This window comes from Cariama cristata, unplaced genomic scaffold, assembly GCF_000690535.1.
Source record: "Cariama cristata isolate BGI_N322 unplaced genomic scaffold, ASM69053v1 scaffold7915, whole genome shotgun sequence".
Taxonomy (NCBI): Eukaryota; Metazoa; Chordata; class Aves; order Cariamiformes; family Cariamidae; genus Cariama; species Cariama cristata.
Window position 1 is genome coordinate 95,758 of NW_009618079.1, and position 17,496 is coordinate 113,253.

General features: G+C 36.7%; 1 protein-coding gene across 1 annotated transcript; it reads right to left on the reverse strand.

Moving 5' to 3' along the window:
* Positions 1-1,843: 1,843 nt before the first annotated feature.
* Positions 1,844-16,779, reverse strand: SDF4 (stromal cell derived factor 4). Its single transcript, XM_009700719.1, has 6 exons — positions 16,472-16,779; positions 9,831-9,967; positions 9,232-9,345; positions 5,378-5,536; positions 4,066-4,241; positions 1,844-2,472 (listed from the first exon to the last, which is right to left on the reverse strand). Exons 1-6 carry the CDS (start codon positions 16,777-16,779, stop codon positions 2,296-2,298), a joined length of 1,071 nt encoding a protein of 356 aa, XP_009699021.1. The 3' UTR covers positions 1,844-2,295.
* Positions 16,780-17,496: the final 717 nt, after the last annotated feature.

A 17,496-nucleotide genomic window follows, 5' to 3' on the forward strand; every position in this document is an offset into this window, starting at 1 on the left:
AGACCTACAAGAATCGGAGAAAGAGTGAATGCATATAAAATACTTGAAGAATTTTTAAAAATAAGTAAGTCTATGGACAAACTAGAGCAGTTTGAACTTCTAAAAATTCCAAGACAGGAACAATCTCATGTACCTCCAAATCTCACCATGCAGTCCACTTTATCCTAGCAGCTGTTAGTTAACATGTGATCCTGATTTCTGGCAGAGAAAAACACATTAAACACATTAAGGTGCAGAACTCCAAGCATACATTAATAATGGATTTTTCGCAGCTGTTTCTCAAGTTTCAGATTTATCAGGTGTGTGGCAAATACTGCAACAACAGTACATACTTGCAATATTTTTGCAGTTGCAAGCTAAATACTGTGTTACCTGGTACTCTTCAAGGGATTCCACACTCACATTACTAGAAGTTTAAACTAAGACTGTGTATGCATAATCTTTGCCTCTATTGACAGATAAAGTTCCAAATTTCATCATTATATTTCAGCTGCTGAAGAATCCCTCTGCAAACCTGCAGTTGCTCTCTGAGCATCAGGTGTGACAAGACAGACCTTGTCCACTCAAATTGCATCTAAATAATTGAATTGTGCAAACAACTATAGTATAACACAAGAATGCAGTCAGGACATTTATACAATGATCAACTAATATTGCTAAAACTGTTGCCTTAACTAGATGGCGAACAACCACATTGCAAAAGTGCACGTTTACACATATAATTTTGTGTTAGTTCAAAGCACAGGTCATTGCATATTTATGAAACCTTGGTTAAAACAACAGCAAAGCAAAACTTAGATCTTTTGCCAATCAATCTAGAACAGCCATACCTATGACTTCTGCTAAAGCACCACATTTTTAGACACAGGATTTTGTTTTGAATATTTCCAGATTCTAGCCATATTAAAATCTCTCTACCCTACAATCAAGTACATGTGGGGCATTGGTACAGGGGTGGAAGGGAATGGGGGCTGAAGAATGTGGCAGACATTCTAAGCTCATTTTAACACAAGATTATCAACTGAATTTACCCCGCTCTTACAAAATCATATTTTAATTTGTCTCTCTTCTGAAGAGTTTCAATTTTTCCCACTCACTGACAAACCTAAAACCAGCAACTTTTCCAGAGCACGGAGAAAAATATTTAATGAAAATAAGATATACGCATATAAAAAGACTCTGATACAAGCCATTTAACAAAAAAAACAACAAAAAAAAATAGAGAGGGAATACTGAAACAGACAGCAATACTTATACTTACATTATTTTAAGAGAATAAATTTAATCAAATATAACATCTCACTTGGATTTTCAGGCAACCCTTCAGAAAGAGGGGTTTTTACAGTAAAGATGGAACCAGAGTAAAAATAAATTTTCTATTTTAGACAGTAGTGGATATGACCCTTGTGTTGCAAGATGCTTTCAGAGATTACCCAAAACCAGACTGATTAAAAAGCTTCCAAGTGCTGACTGTACGTTGCTCTGGCAAAAGCAGTTCAAAAGCAAAGCTTGTATTTCCCCCAGCTTCTCATTCATGAGTTCATCAGCATCATTAATTTGCACAGTGGCAAGTAATTATACTAGTTTTACCAATGAATTTTAGTTAAGTTGTAATCATACACCTAGGTGAATCCCACTGCTCTGTCCAACATCTTTAAGTCCACAAAGAAACCTTTCCCATTGTTTCATTTTAGAATGAAATTTGATTTTAAAGACATAAGCAATCTCAAGTCTCTCACATTCCCAGTGCAGTTGCAAACACAAAACCTGTCACACTATAATCAGTTTTCTTTTTAAAGTAGACGCAGAACAGTTTCTCTATAACATTTAAGGTCTACGTACAGATATTCTCATGAGGTCAGAACACACGTATTTGAACCACAATCCCCTTTACAAAAGCCAACATCTTTCAATGTTATTTGTGATTTCCATGGATCAGCAGCTATGAGGGCAACAAGAAGAGTTAAAGTATTTAAGAAGCCTCCACCAAATATGATCAGACAAAAGCAGCTGAAACTTCAGCTGGCTTAACTGTACAACCCAGGGCGAACTGATGTAAGTCCAGTACTTGCCCCATTATTTGTGGACCTTTTTTTCCTTCATACCGAAGGCAACAGAGCTGTAGATCTTACGTATGGACGGAAGTTTAAGTCTAGGACAACACACTGTAGGCATATAACACAGATAGCAGCAAAGTAACTTTCTGTCAGTTTGGGGGTTGGATTTTTTTGTTGTGGTGTTTTTTTTTTTTTTTAAGTAAGAAAGTGCTTCAGAGCTCTGGAAAAGTGAGCAGGATCAGAACTCTTCATGGACGTTACGTGCATAGTCCATAAGCTTGCTGCCTGTGAAGTATTCACTGTATTTCAGAATCTCCTCCAGCTCTAAGTGATGGTTTTGATTTTCATCTGCTACTGCTATCATTTGCTTCGCTTCATTTAAGGCATTGTATTCATTCATAGGATCCATATATTCCTAAAACAAGTAAGAAAATAATTTTCAATCACTAAGCACACATTTCCACACATCAGAATTATGAACCTCAGCTCTATGAAAGCTTCAGCAATTACGAGACCAACAAAAGCCACCCCAAAGTGAACGTAAGTCATGCAAAAAGGTGTTAGCACATCTTTTTAACAGGCTTACATCTATCTCCTAGTTATTTTTCCATTCACTGCTTCCTTGGCTGTTCTAACAGAAATGAAGATTTTCTCAGCTTATGCCAGTGTATACAACAAATATTTTTGACATTTTGGTTGCAAACCAAACTCACTATCAAATCTGGTAGTTTTTGTGAAGAAATATCAATTCAAAGTTAAGAAGTGGCACACTACCGATCTGTATAACCTGAATTTTCTTCTTTCTGGAGATAATCTTTTTAGAACATGTTTGACTTAGAACTTTCTTGTTCTATTTTAAACCACCAGGCAGACATTACAGAGGTCAGAAGTCTCAGAATCAAAGCATTTTTCTCCTTCACCTAACTTGAAATACATTAAAAGTTTTCAAGCAGCACACTTTACTTCTTGAGGTAGAAGATTTGAGATTATCTTCAATTTCTTTCCAGAAGATGTGACATTTATGTGCATGCACCTATGCGTATACAAAGACTTCACAGATAAAACAGCTATTTTTAAAAGAAAATTCTCAGTAAAAAGGCTATTAACATTACCTATGTCACAATACAACTGTTTATCCGTACTACCACTGTCGTTCATACCCACACATTTGCATACTGAGAAGGTGAGGAACTTTAATGTTCACCCTGTCTCAGGGGGAAGACCGACATTTTAGAAGTTCTCCTTTGACACTGCCTATGCTGCAGTTTGAATTCTGCTAGTCAAAGTACATTCTTAAACCCAGAAAGGAAAAAAAGCCAGAAATGAGCCATGAGCCTCTTCCATTGGCCACAAAACTGCCACAACTATAAGGTGCAAAATATTTCATGTTGTTTAGTATACTCTTCTGCAGACAGAATTATTCGAAGAAAGCCTTACTTCTGCAAATCAAAGTCCAAAAAGGCCACAAACTAGAATCCACACTTGAAAGTAATAATTTTTTTTTTTTTTTAAGAAAAAAATCAACTCTGAAAGACAAGATATCACTACTATTTTCTAGGCTACTAGGGCCCCAGCACTTGTTGGTCGTTGGGTTTTGTTGGTTTCTTTTTTTTTTATGAATACATAGGTTGCCAGTTACTCCTTTTGCAACTGAAAGTATGACTCATTGTCCCATTAACTAGTGCACCTAATGAAGTCTGTGACTTACTTTCATGCACTCCACATCCATACAAGTGTACATGTGACAAAAAACCCTAAAAGCATACCTATGAATAACAGTTATGCTAAGAAAACTCCCCCTCCTCTTCAATAAAAAGCATAACAACACCATCTGCAAGCACTATAGAACAATACTATAATCCAAAGTTTTGTAAAGTAGACACCCACACCGCACTGTTAAATCAAATATCTTCAGATTTCATGTTTTCTAAAGCAGCTGTAATTCTGTATTTAAAAACCAACTATCAGTTTTAAAAACACTAGAACTAACTATTTGAAGAAGACTCACCTCCAGCTCTTCCATTGTGACAATGCCATCATGGTTAGCATCAATGACCTCCTCAAATTCCTTCCTTCTGTCTTTTACCCAGTCATCATCAATATCTTGAGCTTGTTGGTTCTCTACAGTACCAACAGGTAATGAAATGAACTCTGAAAGGGTAAGTTTCTTATCTCCGTCTTGATCTACAACAGAAGCACATAGTAACTGAAAAGTATTTGCTTAATGCCCATTAGAAATGAGAAATTCCTTCGTGTCAGAGATGTCATTGGTACAGTCTGCCTGGTTTCAGCAGTCCACAATCTCGACTCTAGCAGAGAAGAACAATAACCATTTATATCTTTGGTTAGCCAAAACCTCTCTGTATTACGGTACATACACAATGTTTTAGAAGGTTAAAAAAAACATACGCTCACCAATATACTGAAAAAAAAATTTTCTGGACCTGAAGGGCACACCAGGTGGTAAGCTGCGCATGTTGTTTTGGGTTTTGCTTTTTTTTTTAATTGTTGTTGTTTATTTTTTCAATAATCTACTGCAACAGGCTTTTTTTTACAGCTGTATCCAGTCTCCCCTTGTATTAGCATTCAGGTAAATTAACCCTCATAAAAGACTGCATACTGGAGTGTTCTGTCTGTGTGTCACACACTCAAGTATCACTGGAAACTCTTCATATTTATTAAGCTAACAACGAGCAAGGTCATAGACCTCTTTTCTTTTAATCCAGGTGTTCTAGCCATTTTAAATATGCATCACTATTGAGTCAAAAAAAGTGTGCCAATACGTATGAATTTAAAAAAAAAATTATTTTCTTAGAAACCTCAACCATTTATTTCCACATTCTTGACCGTACGTCACAATTCTTACATGGTTGCTGTACAGGGGAAATACAAAGGAATTAATGCCCTCCTCAAGGAACATTCACATCAATATATTTTATAGTACTTTACTACTCATCAAACCTTTTCTACTATTGCTACAGCGACCCTACAATGCAGCAGCACTTCTGTTTGAAGTAGTATCAGCTGATCTTCTCTGTGTGAAGTACTTAGAATATATTTCTAACATATAATCTTGTGTTGTTCTTTAACAACCAGAGACTAAATTTAGTCTTGAGATGCACAGACAACTCCATAGAGATGTCAGCATTTGTGTTAAGTTTTTCTTACTCATCATATTAGAAGATGTCTAGAACAGAGCAAACAAAATGTGCCAAAAATTTCAGATTAACCCATGACAGCGCACTGACCTAACAATGTCTACCCAATAAAATGGTTTGCAAGTAAAGAACTACCAAGAAACATGTTTTAAAATGGCATACCCAAATCTCGGATGATTTCTTTCACCATGAACTTCAGCATTCCCCTACTATGCTCCGGATGAAGAAAGGAGAGGAATTCTTCTTCGTTCAACAACAGATCAGGAGGTGGGTTGTCAGCTTGGTACCACCGATCCTTCAGGTTATCTAAAACTTCCTGTGCTAGAAATTTAAGAAAAAGATTTAAGCTATCATGTTCAATCTAAAGTTCTTAAAATATACCTTCCCCTGTCACTCAACATTTAAACAAGGATGACCTACGAACCAGTTATTTTACAGTTCAACTCCCAGGGAAAGCAGGTGCTGAGGGGAAACAAAGTCCAATTAGTTTCATCTAGTTTGTGCTGAAACACTAGGAAAGATCCTTTAACCAAACAAATGAACTGAAAGTAGATGAAAATAAAGATTTACCTACACCTGTATCAAAACTTCAACATATCAAGTGAAAAGTCTTGTCCTACAAGTATTGTTAGCTGGTTCTGGTAGGAGGTATGAATAATCCAACTTTGTTCAGTGCTTCTTGTTCTCCTTTCTTATTTTCATATTTTGAAGCCCACTACGAACAGAAATCTTTCACCTGCCTCAATACCAGTAGTATCTTTCTTCTCAAAACATCATTTTTGTTTTCTACTTCAATCCAGTCCCGCACATTGAAACAGCCAAAACACTCTTCAAATGCAAAATATTCTTCAGATTCATTACCTCCATGTATGGCAATTGTGACATTATACACCTAGTTAATATCTACAAGAAAGGAAGATTTCAACCAATTCTTTTCCTACTCAAATAATGACAGAACAACAAACCTTTAACATTTAGCACGTCTTCTTCTAGGACCAAATAACACGACTATATATAAACCTAGAAAGATGCCTCTGACCTGTGAAGCACCATTGTACTAATGGTTTGGCTAACAGCACTACATCGGTTTATTCTGCTCTGCATTACTTGTTAAGTTTACCGTAGGTCAGAAAATATTCTTTGTCAACACAGCAGTTCCAAGCATGATAAAGGGACACATTTTATCACTCCGATGTTACAACTTCTCTTATTTCAACCTGGCATTTCTTAGTGCAACATCATCTAAACCAAAACCAATCGTATTACTGTTGTTTTGAACTCTTTTCAGGTATGTTCAAGCTCATAGGATTTGAGTTAACAAAATGGTATAGTGATCTACTACCACAAAGGGACGATTGAATTACGTATACTGCACACAGTTTTAAGTGCAGAGGTTTTTTTCTGCAGCCACACTGCAATTCCAGATAGCACCCTCACCCTCCACGAAACTACATATGTGAATTAAGCTTAAGAATTGTATTAAACAGATTCTAAAAAAGAAAAACAAAAGCCTAGTTTTTACAGCACTCAACAATACATTTCAATGGACAACTGTTCTTTACAAAGCATCTGACTGAAAATGCAGTACAAGCAAAGCCATAAAGCAGAGCACTAGGAAAGCTATGAAGAGACTTCTGCCCTGCCTCTGCTCCTCGCTTCCTCCTTTACCCTGTCAAAGGCTCAGAATTTAAAAGAGTCGGCTACCCAGAGAGAACTCATATCCTTAGACTCAGACAGATCATCCAGTATTTCATCCTGAGAACGTGATTTGTTGGAACTATGAGAGATGTAAGAGGGTAGCTCTACAAAAGAAAGTTTGGAGACATCAAGAACAGATGCTAAGCTAAGCACCAAGAAACGCATTTAGTTCTCAGTTACTTAAGGATACAAGTACTTATTACTCCTTTTAACTACTTTGTCTATTCTATATCAGACAAGCATTCTGACTTCAGACCTAAACCCTGCATCTGTTTTAGTTATCACTATAATAAACTTAATAAAGGGAAATATTTTTGCTGCAAGGCGAAAATGGAAGTTGAAGTACACGGGCATGAAGAGATACATCAGCACCAAAATCACTTTACAATTCGACTTCTTTCATTTCATCTCACATCATGCAGACAAGCTCTTTTTAACTGAATTTTTCCTAAACTCAGCTGAGAATCATAATTTGTAAATGAGTTTCCACTAAAAGTACGCATCTAATTTCAAGAAAAAAAACACCCTGCAACACACAACGTGAATATTATGTGTACCTAGTGGTCCTGAACATAACCAAACAGGAAAAAAATACCTGTATAGAGTATTCTTTTTCTGGTGTAGGCATTTTCTAAATGACACATTGGAAAAAAATACTGTCTGTAGCACACCCTGCTATCTGCAAAATACACTAACAAACACAAATCTGAAGCATTTGCTTTTCTCAAGTTTTAAAAACACTCTGAAAGACTACAGTCTTCAGACGATAAACTTTTTTTTTTTTTAATTTAATAAACTGTCCTAAATAACTCCTGCATATTTCTGGTTGCTCAGTTACAAAAGGCAAAAAAAGCCTCACTCAACAGTCACATCTACATTTTTGAAATGCTAATTGCAATTAAGAGTTAAGTTTTCAGTGAATGCTTTTTTTGTGAAGAGTAAAGAAATTCTTCAGAATCTTAATATGAATCTTAGGGAAAGTTTGTAAATGGCAAGTTTTCGTTATAGCAAGGACACAAGTAAACACACAATAATCAAATCACTTGCTTATGGTATCCAGTGTAGCCAACCCCAAATGTTAGAAGTCATAAGTCAATCTCCCTTTGCCTACTTTTCTTACTTAGCCTTAAATGAAACTCAGCTCTCAGTCATCAGCTGAAACCGTCGTTATCTGCATAAGTTAAATAAAGTTATGTCCCTAGTTTTGGCCTGGCATCCAAACTGTAGTGTGCTTCTGTGCAAGAGTCAGAACATGCCTTAAGATCCACACATTCAGTTGTTTTTTACTATACAGATCGAAAAAGAGTACTTTTACACTGCACTAGAGTATGAAAATAAGTTTTGCCCATCATCCTCAGGAAGCGGTAGATAGCTAATTTGATTTTCCCAAACAAGGCTTGCTACCTAGGTAGAAAAATGATTATATACACACTTCCCTTATTCAGCAAATCTTTTATCTGATGAGCATTCCTGTAAACTGTAGTTAACCACACTGCCATAGAACATGCTGCACAGGTGTTTTCCCTGCCATAAAATTCAAAGGCCCATTTGCATTTTAGTTGCTTTTTGATAAATGGAAAATATAACATAACCCACTTTTAAATGACTAATTCCTGCAAGGAAAGGCTAAGGCTTTGTGTTTTACTTAACAGTAAATTTAAACTCTTTTAGACAGGGGAGGAGTGGGGAGATTACTCTGTTAAGAGCTGCCATCTTTACACTAAGCCAGATTCAAATGAAAGTTTCAAAAGCAGTAAGGAAGAAACAATCAATCAATCTCACTAACCTAAAGAATCAATCTCTACAGAGAGCCTAGATGAAACACGCAACAATTGTTAGGCAACCTTCTGCTATTAACCTCTAGTGTGCTTTGCAGTGCCTAAGCATGTACCTATTTAAACACAACACTGTTTGGCAGCACTTACACCCCTCCTCAGTTTTAGAACAGAAATCACGTATAGCAACTCCCTTGCATATGGAGCAACAGGGGACCTGGTTCTCACATCAACAATACAACAGTCCACAGACAACACAGCTCTGACATTTTAGCAAACTGTTAAACATAAATAACAGAAAACTATTCAAATAGGGAGTAACAAATAAGCAACCAAGTGTTAAGTATTTACATCAAGAGTGTTGGGAAGACAGATTTGAGTTGGAAAGAAATCTAGTATTTCTGTCCTATGACTTAGACATTCTACTTTTGTGTAAAAGCAGAAGAACAACTGAAACATTCATCTTATACTAAGAACAGTGTTGACATTCAGGCTTTAGGAAGGTAAAAGAAAAACCGACACACACCAACGGTCCGTACTTACTTTCTTCATCTATTTTCAACTCTTCATTGTTTCTGATCTTCTCTGCAATCTCTTTTTCATTAAAGCCCTTACTTGCCAAAAATTTAATTTTATATTCATCCCAGGACACATGGCCTGTAAGAAAGAACCATCTCAGACATGACATAGTATGCTTAAATGATGAACTTTTTGGTCTCATTACTTAAAACAGTACATGCTAAAATCTTTTAGTTCAGCACTATAACCATCACGCTAACCTTCATGAACAGCAATATGAAAACTATCACCTGATTCACTTTTATGTTTCTTTAGACCAGACGGGCCTTGTGAAAATCACCTATTTATGTCACCGTCCTCATCCCATCCCTGGCAGAGCCACTTAACTTGTAATGATTTCCTACGACCACAAGTGAAATGACACAGCAGTCAACACATATCTACAATGCTGACAGGAGCACATTACTTTATTGACTTCTGTATGGATCAAAACTGCTGCAATTAGGTGCAGTCCAAAGGAACCCGGATTTTGTCACAGCACATCTGTGCTAGCAGTCAATAGGTTTGGCTACTAGCAACTGACTTAAGATGTCGTGAGGAGATGGAGGAATCGTTCATCTTACCATCACCATCAGGGTCCACAGCTCGGAAGTGCATTTTATTCTCTTCTACAGCTTCCTGGAAATGTTCATCTGTCTTTTCCATGATCCAGCGCTGCATCTCTTTCGCACCTATCTTTTTATCATTATTTATGTCCACCCTATGGATGAATAGCAAACAAGATTTAGGTTTGGGGATTGGGGGTGGTGGTGGTGGTATATTTTTAAATTAAAAATTAATCACTTTATTCAACAATAACAAACATAGATTGCTATAGAAAAAAAGCATATTTATAACTGTCTCTGAGAAGCTGTACATTCTTTAAACTACAGAGAAACAAGTAGCAAGTTAGCCATTTATGTCATAATTAAATTTAAGTAACTACAGCACCTAGGTTATTACTCAGTGAAACACATTTAGCCATACTTCACTTTGCTGTACATTAACTCACTTCAATATTATGTTCTTGAGCACATTTTTAAAGCAGAGGAAACCACAAATACACCACTCATGGCGTATTAGCTCATTTCCTATTGGTTCAGAATAGTTCGCTGCCAGGTGCTGCAGACTTTCACTACTTTGAAAAATTTCTACTCTAACATTCTCTCAAAACATTAATTCCCTGTCAATTTATCCTTCCAAGTCCTTTTTACCTTGATCTTCCAAGATCTCTGAAGTTTACTGATGAGCTGCCTCCCTGTATCTGCCTAGATCACATCACAACTGTCATAACCATTAAAAACAATGAAAATATAACGTGAATAACCTTGGTGCAAGGACCTTCAAACTATTTAATATTTTGACTGTAGTACTTGTAAGTGGAAAAAAACAACTTTCCTCTATTATATCTTCATCTCTGGTAACATGTTACAGCTGATACTTTTGAATTCGTAACACATTTAAAAGTTCTGCACATGCATTTGTTCTCCGTTAGGTTTCCGAGTTATCAAGCTCACTTTGCTTTGTCAAAGGATATGCTTGCATTCAGTGCTATTGAGCTACAGAACTAAATTTTTTCTACCTGACTAAAATTATCAGTAAATGTCCAATCTGACAACCCACTGTTCTCCTTAATGTACTACCAATACTGCTTTATTGTATTAAGATACACTGCCATACCATCAATTTCATTAATGTTTATTTCATTAAACAGTAGTTAATATGGAAATTACAGTTGAAGAACAAATACAAAACCAGTATCATGCCACTAATTTTTTTTGAGCACATCATTAAGTATTTATTTAAAAAAACCCCACAAAACAATATTTAAAACTGAAAAGACAACACATACCAAAACCCCTCTCATTCAACTAAAGAAAAAAAGAAAACATGAAAGAAAAACACAACAAAAAACCCCAGCTTGATTCTAGCTTTTTTATCTGTTTGTATCACTGTCTTAGCAGTACTGAAGTGTTATCATTGAAACTCAAGTTATTAAATACGTGATTTGCCTTTAAATGTCAACTAAATGTTAAAAGCTTAAGCCAAATAACAACCGTAGCACCTAATTTTCTACAACACTTAGCTGTATTAATAAATGCAGTATTAGCGGTTTTAAATATTGTATCACATCTCTCCACATACATATGCACAGGCTGAGTAATAGCAACTTTTCAGTATCAATGGCAAGACCACTAAAACGGCCGTGTTCCACTTGCACCACCTTGCACTTACCAGGTGAACAAATGTGAGTTTTGATATGGAACAGGTACCATAACAAATGAGCAGGGAAAATCAAGCATTTTCCCCTCAACATTTAACATTCTAGTTTCCTTCGTTCGAAGTTTTCAAACTTACTACTTCCAAGTTGTACTTTCCACCTAAATCACATTGTAACTAGGGAGAAAGTAACAAACATCCCATTTATTGATCTTCCACCTTTGTTCCGCTATCACAGTTCACAAGAAGTCTCCAGTGACTCAGACTTTCATGAGCTAGCAGGCATCCAGTATACAAGGTGAGCTGAAATCTCTTTACTGTCCATAAACAGCACTTCTGCTTTTGAGAGGAATATTGACAACTGTAGGAAATACAAGATATGATCCTGCAGCGAGGTTAGTATCTAAGGCAATAAAACCAAAAGACTGTCCATGCTTCTTTAGATAACACCCTCATTCAGAGCAGGCTACTGAAAACATTTCCACTAATAATGACAAGCTTAGATAATTACATGTTGCTGAACAACCTAATACTGGTAAGTCACAGAAAACTGATTTTATTACACGGTGATGGGCAATCAGTTTTCTGAGGCAGATAGGCCTGAACACTCGAAAGATGTTAGTAAAGAGTGGTACATTCTAACGCACTCCTTAAAAAAAACTGCCAAAGAATAAGTACTGGCAAGAAAGAATTTAAGTTCAAGAAAACAAGATGAATCCAAGCAAGAATGTCATCCCAGATTACAACGTTGCTCAAACTTTCCTTGGCAATCTGTGTATAGAAAACTTGTGACATTTTCTCAAACTTCATGATATACCAGCTCCAAAAACCAACCAACCAAAAAAAAAAATCTTGACTGCTCTTCTTCTACAAGGAGCATAGCTTTCAGCTAGAGAGTGCCATCTCAAATTTGTAAAAATTTAGGTATATGACGTACTACTTCCTGAAGTTACAGCAAAGAAAGTTTTTGTAAAACCAGGAACTACTGTTAACATAAGTTTGAATTAAAAAACAGACTACAGAGAGCAACTTACCTTATTGCTTACCTGTCTCATTCCAAAGAAAATTAGATAAACCACAGCCCAGACAGTAGTTGATGTAACACGACAAACACCATTAGGATTTACACATTTCAGTAATGGGCAGCATTAGACATAACAGCTCCTTATAATGTCTAAGTTCAAGGTTAACACTTCACTGGCTAGTCAAACTACATTTCATTATCTATTCAGAGCCTAAATCTCAATACTACCTTTGAGTAAGAAACAAGCAAGTATGCTACTCTGTAGGATAACTGTAAATTTTTCCTTAGCAAAGGCCTTACAAAAGTAAGGGCTGCACTGAATATAGATGTCAAGCCTGGAAGAACAGGTTTTAAACACTTCAGCCCAGTTTCTCAACCACAAGCCATTATAAATCAGATTTTTGTGGCCACCTTTCAGAAGGCCCACATCTGAACGTATTATCAATAAACATCGTCTATTCAGGTTTTCAGACTCATGTTTTCAGGTTCCTAAATGACAGTGCTGCAATGCTGCCTGAGGTATTGGGGGGAGCAGGAAGGCAGTGTTCTTAACTAAAGGACTAAAGATGACAATTTCCTGGAGCACCTAATGCATATCACTTTAGAGTTGGTTTCCATTTCATCCAAATAACAAAAAGCAGATCCAGAAAATAATTTTTAATAACAGAAACCAAAGCAAAGCTCTACTTTACATGGTAGGAGATATGCAAAATTTATTAGATATATATTTAAAAGTACAGGTTAGGAAAAACCCAAATCAGTGCGCACACACTACTTAAAACCTTCCGACAGCATACACCATAAATAGTTTTTTAACAGAATAATACAAACCTGTAATCTAAATTGAAGATATCAAAATAGGAAAGCTTAAAATGTCCCCTCTCTTCATTCTTTATTCTACCTGCTGTTGTCCAACATCAGCTGTCATTACTAGCATCTTCCCACCACAGACAGAAAGCACACTAGTAGAAATGAATACTGCGTTAGGCTATGAGACAAACCTGAAATTAAGAAATGGGGCATGGATCTTGCCAAAACCACTCCCTCTGTGAGGCCTGAACACAAACAGTCACAGTTGTAAAGTCTAAGACAGCTACACTTGCAAGCATTGTGGGATTCAGAATGAGTTCTGCTTTAGGAGATTATAAGTTTCTGACTTTTAAACAAGGGGGAAAAAAAAACCAAAACAAAAAACAAAAAAACCCTATGTACATGGTAATAGCTAACAGGTGTATTTAAGCCTGTGACCTGATGAATGACCATCAAGGTAGAGGCACTCAGCTAACACAAAGATTCTAGTTTTTAAATACCAACTAAGGCTGCCACTAAGTAGCTGAAAACATCAGCAAAATGCAAATGTTAGAAGGGTACTCAACTTTCAAACTCACAGAGGTAACTCCATCACCACAAAAACACCCTGACAGAAAGCCGCACACGTTACATTCTCCTGTACTTGAATTCATCAGTTTTGTTCAGTACATGTAATTCAATTTCCAAGACAACTGACCCTTAGAAGCAAGGCTCAAACGGAATTCTAGTACCCAATGCCATTGATTGAGCAAAATCAGAATCACCATAAACACTTGATTCCTTTGAACATCCTTCCTCCTTCCCTCCCATCAACACCTACCTACACAAATTAAACTACATCATACAGTAAAACAGAAAAATCTACCGATTCCCGGCTAATTTAAACTATCTCAACGGGTTGGGTTTTTTTTTTTACAATTATGAGGAGTACAAGAAGGAAGGATGTCAAGTAAGCCCCTCTCACAGATGTTCTTGACCTGAAGGTACCTGAACACTTACCCTTGGCAGAGAATGAAGAATAAAAAGATGCACCCAGGATTTTCTGCACCATGCCCTAGTTTCACAGGGCAAAGTGGAAGTTCTAGTTAACTTGTAAAAAAACACTTCTGTAGGCAAGTAAGGCTTGTCCTCCCAGTAATGAGTGACTTCAGAAACTGAAATACAGAATTATAAAATGCCACTTGTTCTTTCAGTCACAGGTAGATTGCTTGCCTAGAAAAACATTGTTTGAGGACCTATTCTTCCATGTTTCAACTTTGTTTTCAGTAATCCTATTAGACAATAATTCATGTTTTGAATTGACTATATCATACTGGCACGCCATAGAATCTCAGCTTTCATTAATTAAAAAATACATTGTCTGTTTTATGCCTTCAAAGAAAATATTTCCAAAGCATCTGAAAGCATGTGACTTACTAGCTTTTCACATAATTTCACAGTATTTCTCTTTTCACTCAGCCTTTAAGAGTATGCCTAGAAAGCAACCAAATTCCTCAGGATGCTTTTCTACATTTCTAATCTGATCATCTGACAGAATGCAATTTTAAGTAAGTATGTGGGGGAAGTCGATCTTGAATCCAATTGCTTTAAGCTTCCCAAGACAACCTCTTTCATGACAAACAGGCAGAAATGAATGGAGTTTGCAATTTCTGAATGACAATTTACTAACCACCAGCTGAATGTTTCCAATAAACACACAGCAATAAAGAAAATGAAACCTTCTAAGCACAATCTTAGTATTTATATACACCCTACCAATTAAGTCAGTGGTCTGAATAGTAGACATAGTAATAAAGGATTCTACTCTAAATGAAAAAGGCACTCTGGTTTGCCTATTAGCTTTAGCTACCTTTACTTAGGAGAATACCAGAAAAAAAAAAAATCTAACGTTGTTATTGACGTATTTTCCCTGTTAATGAAAAGTTTGCAGAAAAAAAGCTTTGTTAAGCCTTCTCATTTTATCTCAAGTATACGGGCACCCCCACACCATCATCAGCATTAAAAGCACCAACGTAATTTAAGCCGTTCTAATAAAATTAATCCTTCATTGCAAAAATGCAAATAAAGCCAATTCTGCCACCTACTGTCTAAAAGTATGGACTGATTTTGACTTCCACTGTGTTTACTGACCTCCAAACACCTGACAGTTCATTAGCTGACACAAACCTTATCAAGCACAGAAAGTGCTTTATAAAAGGAAAAAGTGGTTTAATGTCCAAAAGTAGTTAATATTTTTACACCAAGTAAAGAGCTAGATGAAGTTCTCAAAAAGGCTACAAAAGAAAAATTTAATCTTCCTGTTCTCATGTTTCATTCTTCCTTTTTCTAAACTCTAAGGAACTAAACGCTTTGTTAACAACACTGCTAACTTAATGAAGCAAGCTGTCAATTTCTGAATTCTTGGTATGTGCAGTTAGGCATAATTATCTTTAATCTTCATGTATTTCATTTGAAACACTCAAATTTTAGACACTTAGCACCTACCAGAAAGTTTTATGAACAGAAACCAATTGTTAGTTTGTTTACCACAATCTTACCCTGTTGTTTGTCTGTCCCTTTTCTCTCCTTATGCCTGTACTATTGTCTTTTCAGTGTTTTTCCTCTGCAATTATTTGCAGAAGTCACAACAGAAAAAAAATAAGACCAAACAAGAAATAAGAAACTTAGATCGCCAACTGAAACCAAACTTACAGCACAGCAATAAAGCATAATACTGCTAGAGCAAAACTGGAACAAACTCCCACCCTCCCAATTCATTGCAAGGGTATCCTACCACTAAGGAAGCCCTTCCTTACCAATTGTTTGATCTAAAATACAAGTGTGATTGCTTATTCATTGAGCCAGGAAACCAGGAAAAAGCAATATTAATTTTCATACCTTGAGAGGCTACATAGGTTTTTTTCACATAGAAACAGTATGTTTTGTCATAAATGTTATTAGACCACAGCACCAATCCTGTATACTGATCGCGGCTCTCAACACATGCATTCTCACTCCTGAGAATGATTTATACAGGTCTGTTAATACCTTGATAACATGAACACAGTGCTCACAGTATGACGCTTTCCACCTCGTCATTGCAATTTTTAAATAGTACAGAAGAATTTGCAAATTTCACTCTGAAGATCAGAAAAAGTGGTTGCACTGTTCCTGGCAGTGTACATAACTTACTTTGAAAAGATGACCATGAGCTTCTTCCTATTTTTTCTGGGTTCTGAATCTTCCTCAAACTCCTCCATCTCTTTTCCTAGAAAAACTTCTTGATGAAACTCTTTGTTAAGATGTCCATCCATCTCCATTTTGACCCCATTCAAGTGATCTGGGGGCAAGATCTCATTCTCATCTTTACTGTCAGGTGGCTTTTCTTTGAGGGCCGAATTATTTGCCGGCCTTGCATAAACATCCATTAGAAGAAATACAAACAGAAGGGACAAATACAGAGATCCCAAACTGCAGAGAAAGGCCTGTCTTGACATCATCTTTTCCTTTTAATTCAAAATATTGGCTGATTAAGTGACTGCGAAGGGATTAAGTGATCTAAAAACAAAAAGGAAAAAAAAATAGGCAAATTAGAACATTATGTCATTAATAAAACATCTAAAATTCAGGAGAACTTACACACACAAACATTTGCTGTGAAAAAATAAAAAAGCCTGTTAAATAATAACTACATGACAACAAATTAATCTGTGTTAGTTTTCAGTCTGCACAATTGCAACCTCTGTCAGAGGACTTTGGAAGATAACACCCTTTCAATGGCCTAGTTCTGCTCTGAAAGCTGTCTTCAGGTGTTACAGCATGAGCTGAGCTGACCTGACAACTGAAACCCAACAACTTACTGAGAAATCAGCCCAGCACACGAAGCACTTAACTGTCCGAAGGCGCAGCCCAAGCTCAGCCATGGCAATGTCCCTAACACCAGCGCTGCACTTCCCAGCAAGCTGCAAAAACAGCCGTGACAGCACAACAGTTTACCAGAGACCTCAACACATCACCTCTTTAGAAACACTGAAAGACATAAAGGTCTTTTCGGAAAGAGATGACTGAGGGAAATACGATTACAAATGAAGCGGAGCTGGAATCGTACAGGAAACAGCCGGCAGGAAAAGCAACGCCAGGGGCGGAACCGTCATGACCTGCCGGCTGGGGCGTGAAAATCGCTGCCACCCACGGGTTTGCAGAGGGCAGGGAGAGGG